General features: G+C 44.9%; 1 protein-coding gene across 1 annotated transcript in view; it reads left to right on the top strand.

Moving 5' to 3' along the window:
- Window positions 1-1744: 1744 nt before the first annotated feature.
- AKAP10 (A-kinase anchoring protein 10) overlaps window positions 1745-23120 on the top strand; it is a 34193-nt gene continuing 12817 nt past the window's right edge. Inside the window, exons 1-5 of the mRNA XM_069944467.1 lie at window positions 1745-1976; window positions 13935-13979; window positions 14602-14790; window positions 16065-16598; window positions 19704-19802. Coding sequence (XP_069800568.1) covers window positions 1955-1976; window positions 13935-13979; window positions 14602-14790; window positions 16065-16598; window positions 19704-19802 — 889 coding nt within the window. The 5' untranslated portion in view covers window positions 1745-1954. The remainder of the gene's footprint in view (window positions 1977-13934; window positions 13980-14601; window positions 14791-16064; window positions 16599-19703; window positions 19803-23120) is intronic.

A 23120-nucleotide genomic window follows, 5' to 3' on the forward strand; every position in this document is an offset into this window, starting at 1 on the left:
AGGACGGGTCACTCGACACTGGTGGGAAAGAGGTGGTGCAAAGACCAAAGAGTCAAAACACAGGCACAAGTATTCTCTCTACTTGTATTCTACTTATTTCACCTCTGAAGCTCCGGCAGAGCACAGTACTACATTGGGTTGGGACTCTCTCAACATCCTATCCTCTACTCTCCTGAACTTTCTACCTCTCAGCGCGCAACCCAGCCAGCTTGGCTGTGTCTTCTGCTCTACTCTCTACGTATCATATCAAGGCAAAGCTGTATTACCTGCTTCCTGTATCAAGTATCTTCACAGTAAACAAGATTGTATTTATTCTAACAGGACTCTGTGGTTCTTCACTAAGCACCGACACAGTAATCACACTTCCTTGGGTCATCTCCCTTTTCTGTGGGTGTCAGTGCCAATAGTGCGGGTGGATCACTACTCCAACCCGGACGACCGTGATAATTGCCCAAGGGACCTTGCAACAACCCGGCAGGTCACTGACCACAGGGAAAAAGGTATAGTCTGCCCGTTAAAATAAAAGCAGGTGTGCCCTCATACCTGTGTGCCCAACCAGCACTGGCGTCACAAAACAACACCAACGGGCAAGGCTATATCTCGGCTAACCACCACAGAAGTGGCGTCACAACTAACCATGTGGCAAGTGACCGGCCATTCCACCAATATAGGCCCGGTGTTTTTGTCCTACGTCCAATTGTTGTACTCGAATCCCACGGCATGGGTCAAAACAAATCTAGATGCATCTACCTCATTTCCACTCCGCAGGGGCTTTAGACCCCTTATCCCCCTTCCCATTCGCACTAGCTATAGAACCCTTGGCAGTGGCAATTAGACAAACCGAATCCATTAAAGGTATTTCTAGGGGCTCCTTAGTTGAGAAAGTCTCCCTGTATGTGGATGACATCAAATGATCCCGGAGCTGGGACCCTCTATGTGGCCAGCTCTGGGATCATTAAAGGGCCACATAGGGGGCCCCAACTCCGGGATTATTAAAGAGCCACATAGAGGGTCCCAGCTCTGGGACAAATAAAGGGCCACATAGAGGGTCCCAGCCCCGGGATCAGTAAAGGGCCACATAGAGGGTCCCAGCTCTGGGACAAATAAAGGGCCCAATAGGGGGCTACAGCTCCGGGATCATTCAAGGGCCACATAGAGGGTCCCAGCCCCGGATCATTAAAGGGCCACACTGGGGTCCCACCCCCGGATTATTAAAGGGCCACATAGGGGGTCCCAGCTCCGGATGATTAAAGGGCCACATAGGGGGTCCCAGCTCTGGGACAAATAAAGGGCCACATAGGGGGTCCCAGCTCAGAATCATTCATAGCCATGCTGCTGCCCCCTGGGGCTATAACCTTTACTCAGTGTAAATCAGTGCCTATGCAATCTGTACATTTTGAATCTATTTCAGCCACGCCCCCTTGGCACTTGTCTCTTGTTCCATGATTTGAGAAGAAAATTACCCAGTGGACATAAGAAATGTGATTCTGACGCCTCGAATTTGGCCTAAAACCGCAGTCAACCTGCCCTAGTGTTTTCAGTCTTGTGTTCGATTTGTTTATTCGACTGGAAGTAGAAAAAACTGGTTTACAGAGCTTATCCATGTTATATTGCTTCAGCAGAGACTACAAATCCCAGCATCCCCCAGGAGATGGGCACGCCGCCGTCCCCTGCCCTCAGTAAGTATGGCCGCCCACCAGTCAGCAGCCTGGGGAGATTACCCAGCATCCCCCGCGCTGCCCGGAAGATTTTGCTGTTGACAATATGGCGGGGGCTGGAGCCGCGGCCGGAGGAAGGAGGAGGAAGTGTCATTCATGCTAGGGAGGGGGGCTCCTCGTCTCTGCAGAGCTCAGGCAGCGGCGTCCCCGGCGTCCCGTGCACCGGGTGAGGGGAGCCGGGGCGCCCCAGTATGCGCTGAGTGAGCCGGGCACGTCCAGCAGGAGCCGGCGGCGCCATGTCCTTCTTCCGCAGGAAAGGTAAGAGGAGCCGGGGAGGTGGCGGCTGTGACAGCCGGGATACCGAGGGCTCTTAAAGGGCCACTCCACCTGTAGTCTTCACCAATGTAACAGATCGGTGGGGCTCCAGTTATATAAGAAGTGAGTGACAGTGTGGCCCTGAGCCGGTGACTCCCATCTCTGCCGGTGTCCATAGCTGCTCTGCACCCCCAATACCATGACTGTGATATGATGTCATGTGACACAGAGATAGAGGTCACATGACTCCATTGTGGCAGCATCCCAGCAGGGTGGCGGTGTACGCAGCCTGTATGTCACAGTCTCTATGCATCCTGAAGCTCCTCTATGACATCACTGCTGTATGGTGACATCACTGCTATACGATGACATCACTGCTGTATGGTGACATCACTGTTATACAATGACATCACTGCTGTATGGTGACATCACTGCTGTATGGTGACATCACTGCTATACAATGACAACACTGCTGTATGGTGACATCACTACTATACAATGACATCACTGCTGTATGGTGACATCACTGCTATACGATGACATCACTTCTGTATGGTGACATCACTGCTATACGATGACATCACTGCTGTATGGTGACATCACTGCTGTATGGTGACATCACTGCTATACGATGACATCATTGCTGTATGGTGACATCACTGCTATACAATGACATCACTGCTATATGATGACATCATTGCTGTCCAGTAATATCACTGCTATATGATGACATCATTGCTGTCCAGTGACATCACTACTATACCATGACATCACTGCTGTATGGTGACATCACTACTTTATGATGACATTACTACTATATGATGACTACACTGCTGTACGGTGACATCACTGCTTTATGGTGACATCAGTACTATACAATGACATCACTGCTAGAGATGAGCGAACCTGGAGCATGCTCGAGTCGATCCGAACCTGAACTTTCGGCATTTGATTAGCGGTGGCTGCTGAAGTTGGATAAAGCCCTAAGGCTATGTGGAAATCATGGATATAGTCATTGGCTGTATCCACATTTTCCAGACAACCTTAGAGCTTTATCCAAGTTCTGCAGCCCCAGCTAATCAAATACCGAACGTTCGGGTTTGGATGGACTCGAACCCGGTTCGCTCATCTCTACTCACTACTATACAATGATGACACTGCTGTACGGTGACATCACTGCTTTATGGTGACATAACTACTATACAATGACATCACTGCTGTATGGTGACATCAGTACTATACAATGACATCATTGCTGTATGGTGACATCACTACTATGCAATGACATCATTGCTGTATGGTGACATCACTACTATGCAATGACATCACTGCTGTATGGTGACATAAGTACTATACAATGACATCATTGCTGTATGGTGACATCAGTACTATACAATGACATCATTGCTGTATGGTGACATCAGTACTATACAATGACATCATTGCTGTATGGTGACATCAGTACTATACAATGACATCATTGCTGTATGGTGACATCAGTACTATACAATGACATCATTGCTGTATGGTGACATCAGTACTATACAATGACATCATTGCTGTATGGTGACATCAGTACTATACAATGACATCATTGCTGTATGGTGACATCAGTACTATACAATGACATCATTGCTGTATGGTGACATCAGTACTATACAATGACATCATTGCTGTATGGTGACATCAGTACTATACAATGACATCATTGCTGTATGGTGACATCAGTACTATACAATGACATCATTGCTGTATGGTGACATCAGTACTATACAATGACATCATTGCTGTATGGTGACATCAGTACTATACAATGACATCATTGCTGTATGGTGACATCAGTACTATACAATGACATCATTGCTGTATGGTGACATCAGTACTATACAATGACATCATTGCTGTATGGTGACATCAGTACTATACAATGACATCATTGCTGTATGGTGACATCAGTACTATACAATGACATCATTGCTGTATGGTGACATCAGTACTATACAATGACATCATTGCTGTATGGTGACATCAGTACTATACAATGACATCATTGCTGTATGGTGACATCAGTACTATACAATGACATCATTGCTGTATGGTGACATCAGTACTATACAATGACATCACTGCTGTATGGTGACATCAGTACTATACAATGACATCATTGCTGTATGGTGACATCAGTACTATACAATGACATCATTGCTGTATGGTGACATCACTACTATACAATGACATCACTGCTGTATGGTGACATCAGTACTATACAATGACATCACTGCTGTATGGTGACATCAGTACTATACAATGACATCATTGCTGTATGGTGACATCACTACTATACGATGACATCACTAATGTATGGGGACATCGCTACTATATGGTGACATCACGGCTGTATGATGACATCACAGCTGTCACATCAGTGGCACATGATGGATACCAGGGGGAGTCCCCCAGCTTCATGTCCTTACATCAGTGTGCTCCACCATTGTGATGTTATAACCCTAGAGGTGTCTGGGCATGATGGGAGTTGTTGTTTTGGGACAGCTGGAGGGCCGCCCAGGACTGATCTAGGGATTGGGGCTGCAGGGTGCACGCTGGTCGTTGTTTCTCTGGGGGGCTTCTTCAGTGGAGTCACATAGAGAGTGACTGGGGAGAGTATTCGCCGCTCCTGCACCCTCAGGGTCAGACCCCGGTCAGCTAGTCAGGGGTAGGGAACCTCGACTCTCCAGCTGTTGCAGAACTACAACTCCCATCATGCCTGGACAGCCAAAGCTTTAGCATGATGGGAGTTGTAGTTTTGTAACAACTAGAGAGTCAAGGTTAGTGGAGTCCTAGCTGGAGCCGCGCCTGTCACCTCCAGCAAGCAGCCGATGTGCTGGGCCAGAAGGTTACTGGAGGGGGGAAGGTTGTGTCAGGGTATGTTCACACATATTGGAATTCATTGATTGTTTATTAAAAAAAAAATCTCTTAAAGGGGTAGTGCGGTGGTAAAAAAATATTCACAGAATAACACTCATTACAAAGTTATACAACTTTGTAATATATGTTATGTCTGTGAATGGCCCCCTTCCCCGTGTCCCACCACCCCGCCCGTGTACCCGGAAGTGTAGTGCTTTATACATACCTGATCCGTGCCGACACGCGTCCGCCATCTTGTGCCAAACGTCATCTTCGGCCGGCCCGAACACCTCCGATCTTCCCGAGTGCCGGCCGCGTCATCAGCTGCTCAGCCGCGATTGGCGAGGTGTTCGGGCCGGCCGGCCGAAGATTACGTTTGGCACAAGATGGCGGATGCGTGTCGGCACGGATCAGGTATGTATAATGCACTACACTTCCGGGTACACGGGTGGGGGTGGTGGGACACGGGGAAGGGGGCCATTCACAGACATAACATACATTACAAAGTTGTATAACTTTGTAATGTGTGTTATTCTGTGAATAATTTTTTACCGCCGCACTACCCCTTTAAATCAACTGATCTCAGAAAGTTATGTAGATTTGTAATTAACTTCCATTAAAAAATCTCCAGTCTTCCAGTACTTATCAGCAGCTGTATGTCCTGCAGGAAGTGGTGTATTCTCTCCAGTCTGACACAGTGCTCTCTGCTGCCATCTCTGTCCATGTCAGGAACTGTCCAGAGCAGCAGCAAATCCAAATAAAAAAACTCCAAATGAAAAAAACAAACAACTTTTCTCTTGAGTTCCCCTTTAATACCAGTGTGTTTGGGCGACGTTTACACCAGGTGATCTGCTGCCGCTTTAGGTGATATACTCTCCAAGCGTGTTGACCCAGATATGTAGCCGGGTCAGTTTAGCAGCCAGTTTGCAGATAGGCGCTGTACGTATTTGCTGTGAATGCTTCCCTCAGACTCTGCGGCTGAAGCGACTTTATTGCCTGGGGCGCAGACACTGCCAGAGAATCCTCTTCTTTCACTAATCCTCTGGAAACATACAAGGGAATAGAGGCATCCTTTTAATTTGAATTCCCTATTGATAGTAATGAATGGTCTGGGCAGTGCCCGGCAGCCATATTTAGCTCATGCAGTTCATTTGACTGCAGCATTTTTTCCCCTTAAATAAACTGTTGCCAGAAAGTTATATAGATTTGTAATTTACTTCTATTTAAAAATCTCCAGTCTTCCCATACTTATCAGCTGCTGTATGTCCTGCAGGAAGTGGTGTATTCTTTCCAGTCTGACACAGTGCTCTCTGCTGCCACCTCTGTCCATGTCAGGAACTGTCCAGAGCAGTAGCAAATCCTCATAGAAAACCTCTTCTTCTCTTAGCAGTTCCTGACATGAACAGAGGTGGCAGCAGAGAGCACTGTATAGCACTGGATAGAATACACCACTTCCTGCTGGACATACAGCAGCTGATAAGTACTGGAAGACTGGAGATTTTTTAATAGAAGTAAATTACAAATCTATATATCTTTCTATAACCAGTTGATTTGAAAGAAAAAGATTTTTGCTAGAGTACCCCTTTAATGGGGGAGAAGTTCCTCCTCTCCAGCAGACATCTCTGTTGTAGACACAATAGTAGTCACTTGGCTTTTTAAGAATCAGAGCCACGTCGGGGACTATTTTCTTTGTTATTAGGCGGCTAGTTATGTGCGGTCACATTCCTGGGGAGGATTAAGGCTCCACCCTGACCCCATAGGAAGGATTGTGCTGCAGTGATGTTGCATGCAGTCTCTTCTTCATATAATCCTTCCTGTTTGACAGGGTAAGGCTGCATTCACACATTCCGTATTCCGCATGGAACACAGATGTGGAATGCCTGTAACGGACTCTCCCCCGCCTGGGCAGCATCTGTTATTAGATGCCAGGGGCGGGGGAACTGTACAGATATGCGCCGCACTGTAATGACAGCGCCGCGCGGCTGATTCATTACAACGTGGCGCATATCTGTACAGTTCCCCCGCTCCTGGCATCTAATATGAGAAAAATAGAAAAAAAATGTCAGCTCACCTAACTTGCTGTAGTGATTAGCTCAGTTGGCAGTATTGTGTTGAAGCACGTGGGAAAAAAACATATTGCGGGCCACAACCCGTAAGGCAATCAGCAAAGGTAAACGTCCACAGCTTCTTAAAGTACGAAATTCTTTATTGTAGCATCAAAAACATAAAAGAACAAACAAAAGGTGAGTAGTGAGCTAAAAAACGCCTACGCGTTACGAGCTTCTACCTCTTAATCATGGCGTTTTTTAGCGTTAATTAGGCGTTTTTTAGCTCACTACTCACCTTTTGTTTGTTCTTTTATGTTTTTGATGCTACAATAAAGAATTTCGTACTTTAAGAAGCTGTGGACGTTTACCTTTGCTGCCTGGCATCTAATAACAGATGCTGCCCGGGCGGAGGGAGAGTCCGTTACAGGCATTCCGCATCCGTGTTCTGTATGGAACGTGTGAATGCAGCCTGCGGCTGGGTTCACACACTGTATATTTCAGGCAGTATTTGGTCCTCAAGTCAGGTCCTCATAGCAACCAAAACCAGGAGTGGATTGAAAACACAGAAAGGATCTGTTCACACAATGTTGAAATTGAGTGGATGGCCGTCATATAACGGTAAATAACTGCCATTATTTCAATATAACAGCCGTTGTTTTAAAATAACAGCAAAAATTTGCCATTAAATGACGGCCATCCACTCAATTACAACATTATGTGAACATAGCCTTTCTGTGTTTTCAATCCACTCCTGGTTTTGGTTGCTATACAGCCTCACAAATACAGCCTCAAATATACATAGTGTGAACCCAGCCTAAAAGTGCTCCACCACAGTACACGGGCTGGACACTCGGCTGTCAGCTGCCAGACATCACACAGGGACTGTGCACATAGAGGTCATGGCCGACCCATAGCTAGTAACATGTCTGCACGGAGGAGAGAACGGAGAGAGAAGTTATCACATCTGCCAAACCAGGTGCCAATCCCCGGGTGGCAGGCTTGGGAATTGGCATCATATCTATTACCACCCATGATGGGACACGGTGTTCACTTTCTTTTATTCATTGGTACTTTATTAAAATTCTTGTACTAGAATAAGTTTGGGTGGAGTAGGTAGAAATATATTATAGAAAATGTCCCAATTTACTTACCCAATTCTTTTTCCACGTTCCTAAGGTAATGATATTCCACTTTTCATTCCTCACAGACTCTTTGGAAAATGAGAGGTGGAATCTGATTGGTTACTAGGGGCAACTGGGCCAGTTTCACTTTACACCATGTTTGATAAATCTCCCCCTATGGGTGCAGAGGACCCGGCCCACAGAGTGTAAAGACTGTCAGTAGTAGTGATGCATCTCACACCACTATTTACTGTAAAGGAGCGGGGATACCTGTTATAATGACAGAAATCCCTGCTCTAAATCCTGCTCCTGCACAGTGATGTCCTTCCTGTCCAGCTGCATAGTAGACACACCGGCCACCTGGGGAGGAAGGATATCACCCTGCAGGAGCTCCGGGCTGCTCTTCTTCGCCTCCTGGACTTCTGGTAGTCTGGCCAGCTGAAAATATTCATAGTGAGGATGGAGTGGTGAGGTGTGCCAAAGCACGGCACAAACGCCAAACCACTACTCCTCTTTGACTCTTCATTACAATACAGGACCCAAGATTGTATAGACAGATTCCCTTGAACAACCAGAACAGAAAAAAATCGGGCACATGGTTCTTGTATTCAAGCACATCCAACATACACATTTGAGCATCAGGTCAAATAAATAAGATATATGCCCCTGGTCTAGATCATGTGACCTCAGTCACTACATGAAATCACCTGTTCCCGACGCCTTTCCTCAGCAAAGCAGTGTGGTTCATCAGGGGGACACAGTATTGTGACATAAGTGATGAATGAAAGTCCGAATAACACAAGTACAACCAGATGACGTAAATAGATGATGTATTATAGACGGTATTATTTATGCCAAATGTAACGGTGAATCCCCAGGTCCAGAGTTGGACTTGTCCCTGATGTCTCTGCAGCTCTGGTTAATGGTGCATTACAGCCGGGGGCAGAGCTTTCTATGGGAAGTTGTACACTACAACACACACACCTTCAGAATCTAACTTGCCCCACATCATCATCATCATCATTGGGATCTGCCCCCATTGCTTCAGTCTCACAGTAGTAGTAGTTGCAGGTCCTGTAGTTCTAGCTGAGGATCCTGGAACTGATCTTTCTAGAACAGATGGAGAATCCTTGTTTTTAGCTTCTAGCTGATTTCACGGTTTCTTGTAGCTGTCAAATGAATAAGTAAAGACGGCGGGGAGCTGGACTTCCAGCCTTCAGTAGTTTATGCTGCAGATTTCTTACTAGTTTACGAGACATGAAGGAAAGCGAAGTACCTCACCTGCATTTTTTACAGTTTGTGCTTTTCTTTATCGAGTTGTCATTGTTTAAAGGGGTAGTTTACTTTAAAAAACCTGTGCCGTAAAGTGCCAAAGATTTGTAATTTACTTCTATTAAAAATCTTTAGTCTTCCAGTACTTATCAGCTGCTGTATGTCTTGCAGTAAGTGGTGTATTCTTTCCAGTCTGACACAGTGCTCTCTGCTGCCACCTCTGTCCATGTCAGGAACTGTCCAAAGTAGGATCAAATCCCCATAGAAAACCTCTCCTGTAGCTGGTAGCGTGATGGTGTATATTGCCACCTCATGTGCAGCTTATGGAGAATGAGCACAATTCTCCGTTATTTCTGAGACAAGTGACGGCCGGTGTAATAAATGTTAATCTTGGTGCAGCCACGTGTCCTACGACCTCTCCTTGAAGCCCTAAGAGAGGAGTGTAAAGAGTCGGGAACACAGGCTCTTTGTTCTTGGCTCTTGTTAGTTACAGATTAGCGGAGGGCATGCATCATGTGAGCCGGTCCTGTTATTGTGGGGCTGAAGAATCTGTAACTGGTTCAGCCCGGGCCTCCCTATAATGGCTCTTAATGATGTCCTAACACCGCGCCTGGGAGCTGCAGCACCAGGCCTTGTCATTCTTAGGGTGGTACTACACAGAACGATTACCGTTCAAAAAACTGTTAGATCATTCGGATTTGAACAATAATTGTTTAGTGTAATAGCAGATGATTTAACGACCAACGAAAAATCGTTGGCCGTTAGAATTTGGACCTATTTTTATCGTTGATCATCTGCAAATAGTTCGCATGTAGTAAGACGCCGTTTGAAGTAGCTACGACAGGATGACTGCAAGAACGGTCATAAGTAACGATCATCGTCCCGTGTAATTGGGTGAATGATTTCAGGTCGTTTGAGATAGTTAAATGTCGAAAAAATCGCTTCGTGGAATAGTACCCTTACTCTAGGCACGGCAACAAACTTTAGCGAAAAAAAGAAATTTCTGGGGTTAGATTAATATTTTAAAGGGAAACTATCCGTTAGGAGTACTGCCCCACCCCCGACCGGTGTGCTCTGTTCATTATCATTAGAAAGGGGCGGGCAGTGCTTCTAATGGTCTTACTAACTGCATCGGACTGGTGCCGAGGAGGAAGGTTAGAGACATACCATCCTCCTCAGCGTCTCCTGTGCAATAGAGAAACAGATAGCTGATCTCAGGGAGACCAGCCAAACAATAACACAGCTGGCTGCTAATGAAAGCGCTCAACGCAGTGAAATCCTAGGTGCATTGCCCCCTGGGAAACATGAATATGCAAAAGAAGAGTCCGTAGAGCCTCATTGAAGAGTCTCGAAACACAGAACTAGCCAAATATCCACACTGATGAGGGGCACCACCCCGAAACAGCTGCATGTGGATGGACACCTGGCCTTGGTTTTTCCCTTCTCATTACACTGACTTATAGGGCCACTTAATATGGTGGTTTTGGTAGTTGCCCTATAGGAGCCACACCTCGGCTGGGTCCTTCCCGGAGGGATATCTGGATAGTCCTGTGTTTTGAGACTCTTTGATGAGGCTCCACAGGCTCTTCTTTTGCATATTCATGTTTCCCTTGGGCAATACACCTAGGACTTCACTGGATTGAGCGCTTTCACTAGCAGCCGGCAGTGTTGTCGTTTGGCTGGTCTCCCTGAGTTCAGCAATCTGTTTCTCTTATGGCTCTACTAGGCATTGCTCCCACCTAGCCAGAATCCTGCTCCACACTGATGAGGGGCAACACTCTGAAACAGCTGTATGTGGATGGTTACCTGGCCTTGGTTTTTCCCTTGTCCATTACATTATAGGGCCACTTTATATGGTGGTTTTGGTGGTATCCTTACAGGAGCCACCCCTTGGCTGGGTCCTTCCCGGAGGGATATCTGGCTAGTCCTGTGTTTTGAGCCTCTTCAGTGAGGCTCCACAGGCTCCTCTTTTGCATATTCCTGTGCAATAGGGACATAGCAGGTTAGATTCGTCTGACCTCCTGATAGTTCCCCTTTAAATGGAACCTGTGACCTGAACGACTATTCTGAGCTGCCAGCATGTTGTTATGGAGCAGAAGGAGCTGCGCAATACAATATATGATTTGTAATTCAATTGAAACCTTTTTGCTTTCTGAGCTTAGGAGTCCGGTGGGCCGTCCTAATGACGGTATGAGTGTCTTGTTTTTAAAAGAGTATTCTAACCCCATAAATTTATTTTTTTAGGAGTTCTAATAAATGATTGACAGCTCTGTATACACATTCATAGACGGAAGAATAGCAGTCATTGGTTAAGACCACCCACTGGACTCTTAAGCCCAGGATGAGCAGAAATTTTAATCAATACATTACAACTTTTACTGTTTCCTGCAAAACTATGGATTTCCATGCATGTCCCTTTTGCTTTATATACCCCTACACAAAGCTCCTATGAGATAGAAATGAGGCTAGGTTAACACTGCGTTTTTGCAATCCGTTTTTATCATCCATTTTTTGCAAAAAAAACGGATGCATTTGTGTGCATCCGTTTTGATCCGTTTTTCCATTGACTTCCATTGTAAAAAAAACGGATCAAATGGATCCGTTTTTTTTGACGGACACAAAAACGTAGCTGACACTACTTTTGTGTCTGTTTAAAAAAACAGATCCGTTTTGATCCGTTTTTTTTTTGTTTTTTTTTACAATGGAAGTCAATAGAAAAACAGATCAAAACGGATGCACACAAATGCTGTTTTTGCAAAAACGCAGTGTCAACCTAGCCTTAGAGCAGAGGTAGTAAAGTGGAAATCGCTGACAACTCCATAACCCAGTGTCTGCAATAATTATCTGTCCCATAAGCCCCTCATGGTGGTGCGGCCATTGTGTAGAGCAGATCCCATATTTCATGTTATTTAATGGAACTCTCTTAGGTCATCCAGTTTTAAAGAGGCCTGCTCTGGTATCCGTGTAACTATTATACCTTCTGTATATTATTGTAACTTCTGAATAGGTCTGCCTGTTGTTACCTTTTCTTTGCTTTTAAAGGGGTTCACAAAAAATAATAATTTGGTATTAGAAAGTGCCCAAGATTTGAAATTTACTTCCATTAAAAAAAAAAAAAAATCTCCAGTCTTCCAGTTCTTATCAGCTGCTGTATGTCCTGCAGGAAGTGGTGTATTCTCTCCAATCTGACACAGTGCTCTCTGCTGCCACCTCTGTCCATGTCAGGAACTGTCCAGAGCAGGAGAGGTTTTCTATGGGGATTTGTTACTGCTCTGGACAGTTCCTGACATGGACAGAGGTGGCAGCAGAGAGCACTGTGTCAGACTGGAAATAATACACCACTTCCTGCAGCACATACAGCATCTGATAAGTATTGGAAGACTTCAGGTTTTAAATAGAAGTAAATTACAAATCTATATAACTTCCTGGTTGATTTCGAAGAAATAGATTTTCGCAGGAGTACCCCTTTAGTGAAAAGTCTGGTGGAAAAAAGGGGCTGACAGTGATCGGCAGAATCTCTGGGACTTTTTAATTGATCATAGACACCGGGCACCACCCAAGCTGATCCGCTGCCAGTAGGTAATTTCTCACACAAGAGGCTTATTACACAGAAAGATTATTGTACAAAAGAGGAACTATCAGCATGTTAGACCTATCTGACCTGCTGATAAGTCCCTATTGTGCAGTAGACGCTGAGGAGGAAGCTATATCTCTTACCCTCCTCCTCAGCTCTGTATCTGTGCTGTTAGCAGTATAATCCTTGGTCCGGAGCACCATTAGGAGCACTGCCCCTCCCCCATCCTGCGAGCCAGCCCACTACTTCTAATGATAATCAACAGAGTGGGTCGGTCGGTTGGTCAGCTTGTGCGATGGGGGCGGGGCAGTGCTCTTAACGGTGCTCAGACCGACTATTCCTTGTATTATGGTCTATAATTTCGCTGTTTGCAGTCGTTAATCGGTGGAAATGAAAAATCACTTTGTCTGGCACAACCCTAAGTGCGTGTTCTCACCTTGAGGTTTTTTGAAGAAGTTCCTGAAGCTAAAATCAGGAAATGTAAGGAAACTACTGAGGAAATATAGTAAAGGCTAAGACTTCACTTTTAAAAAAAAAAAAAAAAAAAGGTGTCGGCATAAAAAACAAACGCGAGAACGTAGCGTAGAAGATGGCGGAGGGGCTGAGCGGCATACGGGCTGTGCTGTCTCTTACCCCACTCCAATAGCATTGTACTGGAGGGTAAGTGGCTGCAGCAGTGCACGCTATCTCTTCTATGTGAATGACCTAAAGGGGTGTATGCGGGGAGCAGGAGAGGGTGATGGCGGCCTGATGCTACCAGTGTCACATTGGGCAGCTCCTGACACGCACCCTCCACCCTCTTATGTCGGAAACATACCCCCTGACAAGGGGCCACAGCACTTATGTTAGCACTGTAGTGTGTTCACGTTGTTTCCGGCCACTTCATACTTGCAGACTGTACTTCTTGAGGGGCATTGCTTAGTTGACTTAAATCCTGGTCCAGACGGTGCGTCCAGCTATTGGATGAGGATCCTGAGGTGGGAGACGGGGTATGAGATGACAACCAGACAACTCCTCTAACAATTGTTTTTCTTCCTTGCAGTGAAAGGAAAAGATCAAGACAAGCCAGATGCAAAAGTATTTAAAGGTAACGCCACTTAATTTTCGTTTTTGTTTTCGATTTTCCAATATTCTCGGTAGTGTAAAGGCTGCCATCCTATCCTTGCTATATTACCTCATTGTAGCAGAAGTCTCGCAGAAATGGCTAAAAAAAAAAGTAAAAAGTAAAAAAAAATCAACTGGTTTCAGAAAGTTATACAGGTTTGTAATTTACTTCTATTTAAAAATCTCCAGTGGTGCATTCTTTCCAGTCTGACGCAGTTCTCTCTGCTGCCACCTCTGTTCAAGTCAGGAACTGTCCAGAGCAGCAGCAAACTGCAATAGAAAACCTCTCCTGCTCTCCAGACTTAAAATAATACACCACTCCCTGCAGGACATACAGCGGCTGATAAGTACTGGAAGACTGGAGATTTTTAAATAGAAGTAAATTACAAATCTATGTAACTTTCTGGCACCAGTTGATTTGAAAGAAAATGATTTTCGCATGAGTACCCCTTTAACACCAGTACTAATGTATACACTGATATGGAATTGACAATATGACACACCATAAGTTTGTTTGCATTATTATGCTGTTATGTCTTGTTATTTCTTTGGTTTCCAAGCATTTAATGTATGTATTCTCTTTAACTATCTATCTTTCCTTCTAGAAATCACACCGGCACCAGTACATTCCCCGTCAAGAAGTCCAAAGAATAATGCCTTGCTGGAGGCCGCTGGACCAAGCCATGTGGCTATCAATGCCATATCGGCCAACATGGACTCTTACTCGAGCAGTAGGACTGCTGCGCTCAAGAAGCAGCCAACTCACATGGAAGCCACACATTTTGGAGACCTTGGTAAGAAGCCGCTGCTGATTCCACTGTGTCTTGCTGAGAGTATATACAGATTCTTTGACTTGTGTATTCTTGCAACGTTTAGTAATTTGTCAATTTCCTGACGTGTCTAAATAGCCAATTAAAGTGAGTCTTCCACCTTACTGCCTATCTTAAGTGTTACATACCGCCAGATCCACGCTGCTGCTCGCTCCTTTTTTGAATCGGTCGTCCCATTTTTGGTATTTTCAGTGGTATTCCGATATGCAAATCAGGTTTGTTGTGCACAGGAGGTAAGCCCGGAAAGACCGATTCAAAGAGATCCCCCCCCCCCCCCTCCCAAATGACACGCACCTCATCTTCTCCTCAGTCCTGCAATATGGGCATTGGGCAGCTCTTCTCAGATTTTCTGTCTTCTTCCCCACCGGTGTAGAGAATGGGATATGTGCAGTAGGACTCCCTACTCTGATGACAGCTCGGAGATCCAGCTATACTGGAGGCAGGACTGAGGAGGCGCGCGTCTTCTTGGGGGGGGGGGGGGGGGCGGCTTACTCCTCCTGGGCACAACCGATTCAAAAAGGGACTGCGTCGGCTGATTCAGCGGCACGGATATGGTGGTGTGTAACGCTTAAAGTGTAGCTGTCATCTAAAATATTTTTTCCAAAAATCAATAGTACAAGCGAGTTTAAGAAACTCTGTAATAGGTTTTAATAGGCAAAAGCCCTTTTCTGTACTTAAAATGCTGTTTCTCCGCCCCCCCCCCCCCACTACTTATCTTCTCATTATCAGGAAAATTTGTCTTCATTATAACCTATGGAAGGGGTGGGGGGTCGAGGGGGATGAGTCAGCAGGAAGAGCAGAGAAGCAGCTGTGGACAGGCTGGAGACTGGGCACATAAAACACTGGATTCACAGGTCAAAAAAGTGCTTATCTGGGAGCTTGGTGAGAGAAGATTGCAGGATGTAGTGCTGTGCAGGGCTGCCTTTTCTCCTCTCCATGCTCACTCATGCCCCTCAGCCCCTCCCCTCTCCATAGAGTATAATGGACACAGAAATCCTGCTGAGGGAGGAGGTAGGAAAACAGCTTTCTGAGTACAGAAGGAAACTTTTGCCTAATGAAACCTATTACAGAGTTTCTTGTACTATTGATATTTACTGATTTCTGACAAGTGACATTTACATGACAGGTACGCTCTAATATTGGCAGTGAGGTTGTACATTCGCTTTGGGATGGATGATCAATGACTGTATGGGAAGGTTTTGTACATACGTTACTTGTTTTCCTCTGTATTTTTCCAGGCCGATCGTGTCTGAATTATGAGTCCCAAGACGCAAAGTCAAGTCTCTCAAAAACTCTTGAACAAGTCCTACAAGACAATGTGGCTCTCCCTTATTTTATTCAGTTTATGGAGCTCCGCAGGATGGAACATTTAGTGAAGTTCTGGCTGGAGGCTAAAAGTTTTAACTCCACTACCTGGTCCCGAATCAGAGCGTACAGCCTAAATACAGTCAAGCACAGCACTTTGGCGGAGCCTGTGTCACCGTCTCCGAGGCGGCCTGATCAGTCAGCGACATCCCTTCCAGCCCACGATTGCTCTAAGGTTCCACAACATACTTCCAGGTTGAAAGCGTCGGGTTCTTCAGTAAATCCACATAGTGCTTCACCTCATACACAGACTAAGCTGAAGAGGGAAAGCAGAGCGACTATTGAGCTAGAACTGTCTACAGACCAGACCTTAATCTCCTATGAGCAGTCCTCCAAGCCTAATGCATCCAGCAGGGACAGCCCAATAGATGAAGGCCTGGCCGACATGTCTCGCAAACTAAAGAAGAGTAAGTCCACCCATTCTGTACTCGCAATTTCTTCTGCCTTTTAATGTAATGTCCGTCACACAGTCAGCAGTCATCCTGAATGAAGGGGGTTATGGGAAACCTGTATAAAGCTCTTCTAACAATATCAGGCATTCAGCTATCCGCTCTGCTATGAAGAAAAGAGCCCGAGTCTGATCAGGAACAGTAGGAAACGCTGAGACGTTTTGCTAGGAACGCTTTTATAGCTAATGTTCATGTCAACTTCCCTAAATGATCTTCAATCACTTCCTATTGTACTTAGTTTATTAAGAGTTAAAGATAAGGGTTCAGTTATATTCTGCGTGCAGCTCAGCCGCAGGTCTGTAGGAGAACCTATTGGCTGAATGATAACCAGACGTGGTGACGGTAAATGATGGCGTATGCAAGTGATTGTACATATCGGCGATTACAGCTGTTGGGTAGTCATCCACAATGGACATGCACTGCTGTAGTTTATAGGCAGAATGAGTGGGCAGGTTTGTCTTCTAGGCCCTGTACTCATTTAGAGCTTCCTACTGCCCATACATAAAGGAGCAAAGTTGGCAAAAGTTGGCTAACCACATTTTGTGTATGGCAGTGTGCCTTGCCTCTCCTGATAGATGGTGAATGTCAGCACCTGAGGCATTTGCTGCAGTGACTTAAAGAGGAACCGTCAGCAGGTTAGATAAATAGCCCCCTGTTGTGCACGGGGTGTCGAGGAGGAGGTATGTCTCTTACCTTCCTCCTCTGCGCTGTTCCTGTGCTGAATGGGAGGGCGTGCCCGCGGGCACATCCTCCCATTCACTCACTACAGGGCACTGAGCACAGCGGGAAGCCGCGGGATTCCGCTGTTTTTGCTCAGTGGGAACCGGGCCTAGCAGTGTAATCCTCGGTCCGAAGGACCGCTTGGAGCACTGCCCCGTCCCCATTGTGCGAGCCGGCCCGCCTCTTCTAATGATAATCAGTGGAGGGGTTGGGCCGGATCAGTGCCCTCTGGGTGCAGCAGTGCTCCGGACCGAGAATTACATTACGAACAGGAAAGGCACAGAGGAGGAAGGTAAGACATACTGTCCTTTTTAGCGACCAGGGCGCATTGTGGACATATCAGTAGGTTAGATAGTTCCTCTTTAAAGGAGACCTGTCACCCCCCGTGCCAGGGTGACAGGCTCCCGACCCCCAGTTAGATGCCCTTATACGTACCTCATCCCACAGAGTCCCTCTCCTGGAGCCGGTCCCGTGACGGAGATATCCCGGTCAGAAGCCGGCGCACGCGCTCTGGAGAGAGGTCCGGCGTCCATAGAGAATGAATTGAGCCGGACTCATCTCTGCACGGCTCCATTCATTCTCTATGGACGCCGGACTTCTCTCCAGAGCGCGCGCGCCGGCTTCTGACCGGGATATCTCCGTCTCGGGACCGGCTCCGGCAGCGGGACTCGGCGGGATGAGGTACGTATAAGGGGATCTAACTGGGGGTCGGGAGCCTGTCACCCCGGCACAGGGGGGTGACAGGTCTTCTTTAAAGTGTCATTGTCGTTTTTTTGCAAAAATCAATAGTACAGGCAATTTTAAAAAAATTTGTAGTTGGGTTTATTAACCGAAAAATGCATTTTTATCATGAATAAGCAGTTGGAAGCTTTCCCCCCGTTTTCATGATTGTCTATGGAGAGGGGAGGGGTGGAGGGAGATGATGCACCAAAACAGGACAACAAAGAGTTAATTTACAGCTCACAGGGCTATCTCCTCTGACATCAGCACTGACCTCTGAATACCGTCTTTCATGCAGCTCCCGCTGTGTAATGCTTTGTTCTCTGCTCTCTGCTGGCGACTAATCTCCCTCCTCCCCCCTCCCCTCTCCATAGGTTACACAGGGCTCGACTGATGCAAAAGAGTCGAGATTTCCTGATAATGAGGAGGGAGGGGGGGGGGGGACCTGGGAAAAGTCTTTGTGAATGCAGATAATGGCATATTTGCCTAATAAACCCAATTACAAAGTTTCTTAAAATCTCCTGTACTAATGATTTTTGCAAACAAAAAACGAAACGACGGTGACACTTTAAGCTCATTTTCTGCAGGCCAATTATCTACAACCAGCATTGCCAGAAATGCTCATCTTCCAACCAATAATCAGCCCATGTAAAAGTGTCAGCGATTAGCATAGGAGTGGAAAAATGCCTGCTCCTCGTCTGCAACCCTGAAAATAATTTTTTTGTGCACTACCCCTTTAAATGGTAACCCATAGTTTGCTGAAAGACTCACAGCAATGCCTCATGATTTAAAGGGGTATTTCAGTTATTGGCAATGATGACTCCTTTGTAGAATACACTAAAAGGCCATGTTCCCACTATGGGAATGTGCAGTCAGTTAATGGCATAAGGCGGCCGTCTTTTCATAATGACGGCCACAAATAGACAGCTAAAATCCCATAGTGCCAACATAGCCGTAATGTGTAATGAACGTCCTACTTTTCTTAACGGTTTCCTATAGTAATTTATAAATCCTGCAGCTGATATAGCTGGAATCTGACCCTTCTATTACTCGTTTATATATGAGAATCTTCCTATAAGACCTGCCTGCAGCCTTACGTCTCCGCTCTTACTTGTTGTGTTGCATCTGGGGGATATTTATAGTTGTGGCCTGGTTTTTTTTTTTTTTTTGCTTCTAAAATAACGTTCTATGACTCACCAGTTTTCAGTTTCTCCAGAGACCTTAAAGGGATTGTCGTTAATAATTAATATTTCTCTGCAAGATCAGGTTAAATATAACAAATTTTTTTTTAATGGAATAATTTTAAAAACGACTTTTGTCTCTGGATATCGGTGTAAGATACTTTGTTATGGTATGGGACTGAGCATGTGTGACCACCAGCATGTTAGATGTTAGGTGGACGTTCTGAGATGGAATGAAGAGGACAGCAGGACTCACTTTAACCTTTTGAAGTTCCCTTGCTTCACATTCTGCATCAGGGGTAGAGAACCGTGGCTCTCCAGCTAAAGCTTTGGCTGTCCAGGCATGATGGGAGTTGTAGTTTTGCAACAGCTGGAGGGCCAAAGGTTCCCTACCCCTGGACTACGCAGTTACATGTTGCTTGATGCTGTTCTTTTATTGCAGGTATAGAACGAGATGCTGTAAACACTTTCACCAAATACATTTCTCCAGATGCTGCTAAACCTATACCCATCAGTGAGGAAATCAGGAGTGATATTGTCGGTAGGTATCCTGGAAATCAGACATATATATATATGTGTGTGTGTGTGTGTGTCAAGGTAAGGTGAAAACAAGCGTGTTTTTATTCCATAAATGCCAAATTCACATGCAATGTTTCCGCTCCTCAGTGGAGCCTTCCTTAAGCACGGCTTGTTTTCACCTTACCTTGGAGTGCTGCAAGCGTTCCTGATACATATTGAAGTTGAAGGGTCTGTTTTGTCAAGTCCCTGCTTGCTGGCAGCTGCACCTGTATAGTAGTACGTGCCTCTTGAAAATGTATATATTTATGTTTATATACACACAGTGGTACCTTGGTTTAAGAGTAACTTGGTTTAACCCCTAGGCAACCCTGGGTGTACCTGTACGTCCAGGGCCGCCTACGGGTGTTCAGAGCGGGGCCGCGCGGTGGCAGAGCTCTGAACCGCCGCAGTCCCGGGTACCGCATGTAGCCCGGGACTGCGGCTATTAGCAGGCACGGTCCGGTCGCTGTCCCGCTAATAAGGTAATCGGTTGCAGCTGTCAAAGATGACAGCTGCATCCGATTACCTGATGCAGCCGTTCCCTGGTGTCTAGTGGGGTCTGACTTGGGCCGGGGTCTGCGCCGTATTGGCACTGATCCCGGCTCAGCACTTGGTTGCCCCAGGGGGGGAATAACCCTAACCCCAGGGGGGGAATAACCCTAACCCCAGGGGGGCTTCTAGTATAAGTGTAAAAGTAAAAAAAAGTGAAATTATTAATGAAAAAAAAAAAACCTCCCCTAATAGTGTGATTCACCCCCCTTTTCCCATGTTATGAATAAAAATAAATAAATAAACATGTTTGGTATCGCCGCGTGCGTAATCGCCCGAATTATTAATTAATCACATTCCTGATCTCGCACGGTAAATGGCGTCGGCGACAAAAAATCCCAAAGTGCAAAATTGCGCATTTTTGGTCACATCAAATCCAGAAAAAATTTAATAAAAAGCGATCAAAAAGTCGTATATGCGCAATCAAGGTACCGATAGAAAGTGCATGTCATGGTGCAAAAAAAATGACACCTCACACAGCCCCATAGACCAAAGGATAAAAGCGTTAGAAGTATGTGAATGGAGCGATTTTAAGGAACGTATATTTGTTAACAATGGTTTGAATTTTTTACAGGCCATCAGATACAAGAAAAGTTATACATGTTATATATCGTTGTAATCGTAACGACTTGAGGAACATATATAACAAGTCAGTTTTACCCCAGGGCGAACAACGTAAAAAAAATACCTTCCAAATAAAAGAATGTTTTTTGTTTTTTTTAACAATTTCACCACACATTGAATTTTTTCCTGCTTTCGCAGTGTACTTTATAAAAAAAATTCAGCCTGTCATTGTAAAGTACAATTAGTGGCGCAAAAAATAAGGGCTCATGTGGGTTTCTAGGTGGAAAAATGCAACTGATATGGCCTTTTAAGCACAAGGAGGAAAAAACAAAAAAATTTTAATTGGCCCGGTCCTCAAAGGGTTAAGAGCGTTTTGGTTTAAGAGCTCACAGTTTTTTAAAATTGTGACTTGGTTTAAGAGTATTGCTTTGGTGTAAGAGCTCCCTGTAGTGGGTAGGAGGTGGAGTGGAGGAGGGGCATGTATGTGCCGACATCTGCCCTGCTCATTCCTTCATCCTCCCTGCAGTCTCAGTCAGTCCTGATTGGTCCATGCTGAACACACGCCCCTTCCCCATTGCTGTCATGTGACCACACAGCCCTCTGACAGCAGCCCTGCTTCTCTATTCTAGCCTGTTGTACTACACTACTGTATTATGGGGATCTGCAGTTCCATCCTCTATCTGCTGTAAAAATTGCAGCTAATTTTCAGGGTTATGCAGTTACTGTACATTATACACCACATGCTGCTATACTGTACAGTAACTTATATATCACATATCCAGCTGCTGTGTTATCAGGGTTATACAGTTACTATACATTATACACCACATGCTGATTGCTATACTGTACAGTAACTTATATATCACATATCCAGCTGCTGTGTTATCAGAGTTATACAGTTACTATACATTATACTCCACAAGCTGATACTATACTGTACAGTAACTTATATATCACATATCCAGCTGCTGTGTTATCAGGGTTATACAGTTACTATACATTATACACCACATGCTGATTGCTATACTGTACAGTAACTTATATATCACATATCCAGCTGCTGTGTTATCAGGGTTATACAGTTACTATACATTATACACCACATGATGATTGCTATACTGTACAGTAACTTATATATCACATATCCAGCTGCTGTGTTATCAGGGTTATACAGTTACTATACATTATACACCACACGCTGATTGCTATACTGTACAGTAACTTATATATCACATATTCAGCTGCTGTGTTATCAGGGTTATACAGTTACTATACATTATACACCACATGCTGATTGCTATACTGTACAGTAACTTATATATCACATATCCAGCTGCTGTGTTATCAGGTATATGCCCTTACTATACATTATACACCACATGCTGATTGCTATACTGTACAGTAACTTATATATCACATATCCAGCTGCTGTGTTATCAGGGTTATACCATTACTATACATTATACACCACATGCTGATTGCTATACTGTACAGTAACTTATATATCACATATCCAGCTGCTGTGTTATCAGGGTTATACCATTACTATACATTATACTCCACATGCTGATTGCTATACTGTACAGTAACTTATATATCACATATCCAGCTGCTGTGTTATCAGGGTTATACAGTTACTGTACATTATACACCACATGCTGATTGCTATACTGTACAGTAACTTATATATCACATATCCAGCTGCTGTGTTATCAGGGTTATACAGTTACTGTACATTATACACCACATGCTGATTGCTATACTGTACAGTAACTTATATATCACATATCCAGCTGCTGTGTTATCAGGGTTATGCAGTTACTGTACATTATACACCACATGCTGATTGCTATACTGTACAGTAACTTATATATCCCATATCCAGCTGCTGTGTTATCAGGGTTATGCATTTACTATACATTATACACCACATGCTGATTGCTATACTGTACAGTAACTTATATATCACATATCCAGCTGCTGTGTTATCAGGTATATGCCCTTACTATACATTATACACCACATGCTGATTGCTATACTGTACAGTAACTTATAACATATTAAGCTGTTTCTCATTGTTTGTTTTATTTCTATTACATGTTATTCAGAATATAAAATCATTATTTTTGGGGTTTGGAACCAATTGTCTGCATATCAGTAATTTCTTATGGGAAAACTTGCTTTGGTA

Source organism: Dendropsophus ebraccatus, chromosome 11 (genome assembly GCF_027789765.1).
Source record: "Dendropsophus ebraccatus isolate aDenEbr1 chromosome 11, aDenEbr1.pat, whole genome shotgun sequence".
Taxonomy (NCBI): domain Eukaryota; kingdom Metazoa; phylum Chordata; class Amphibia; order Anura; family Hylidae; genus Dendropsophus; species Dendropsophus ebraccatus.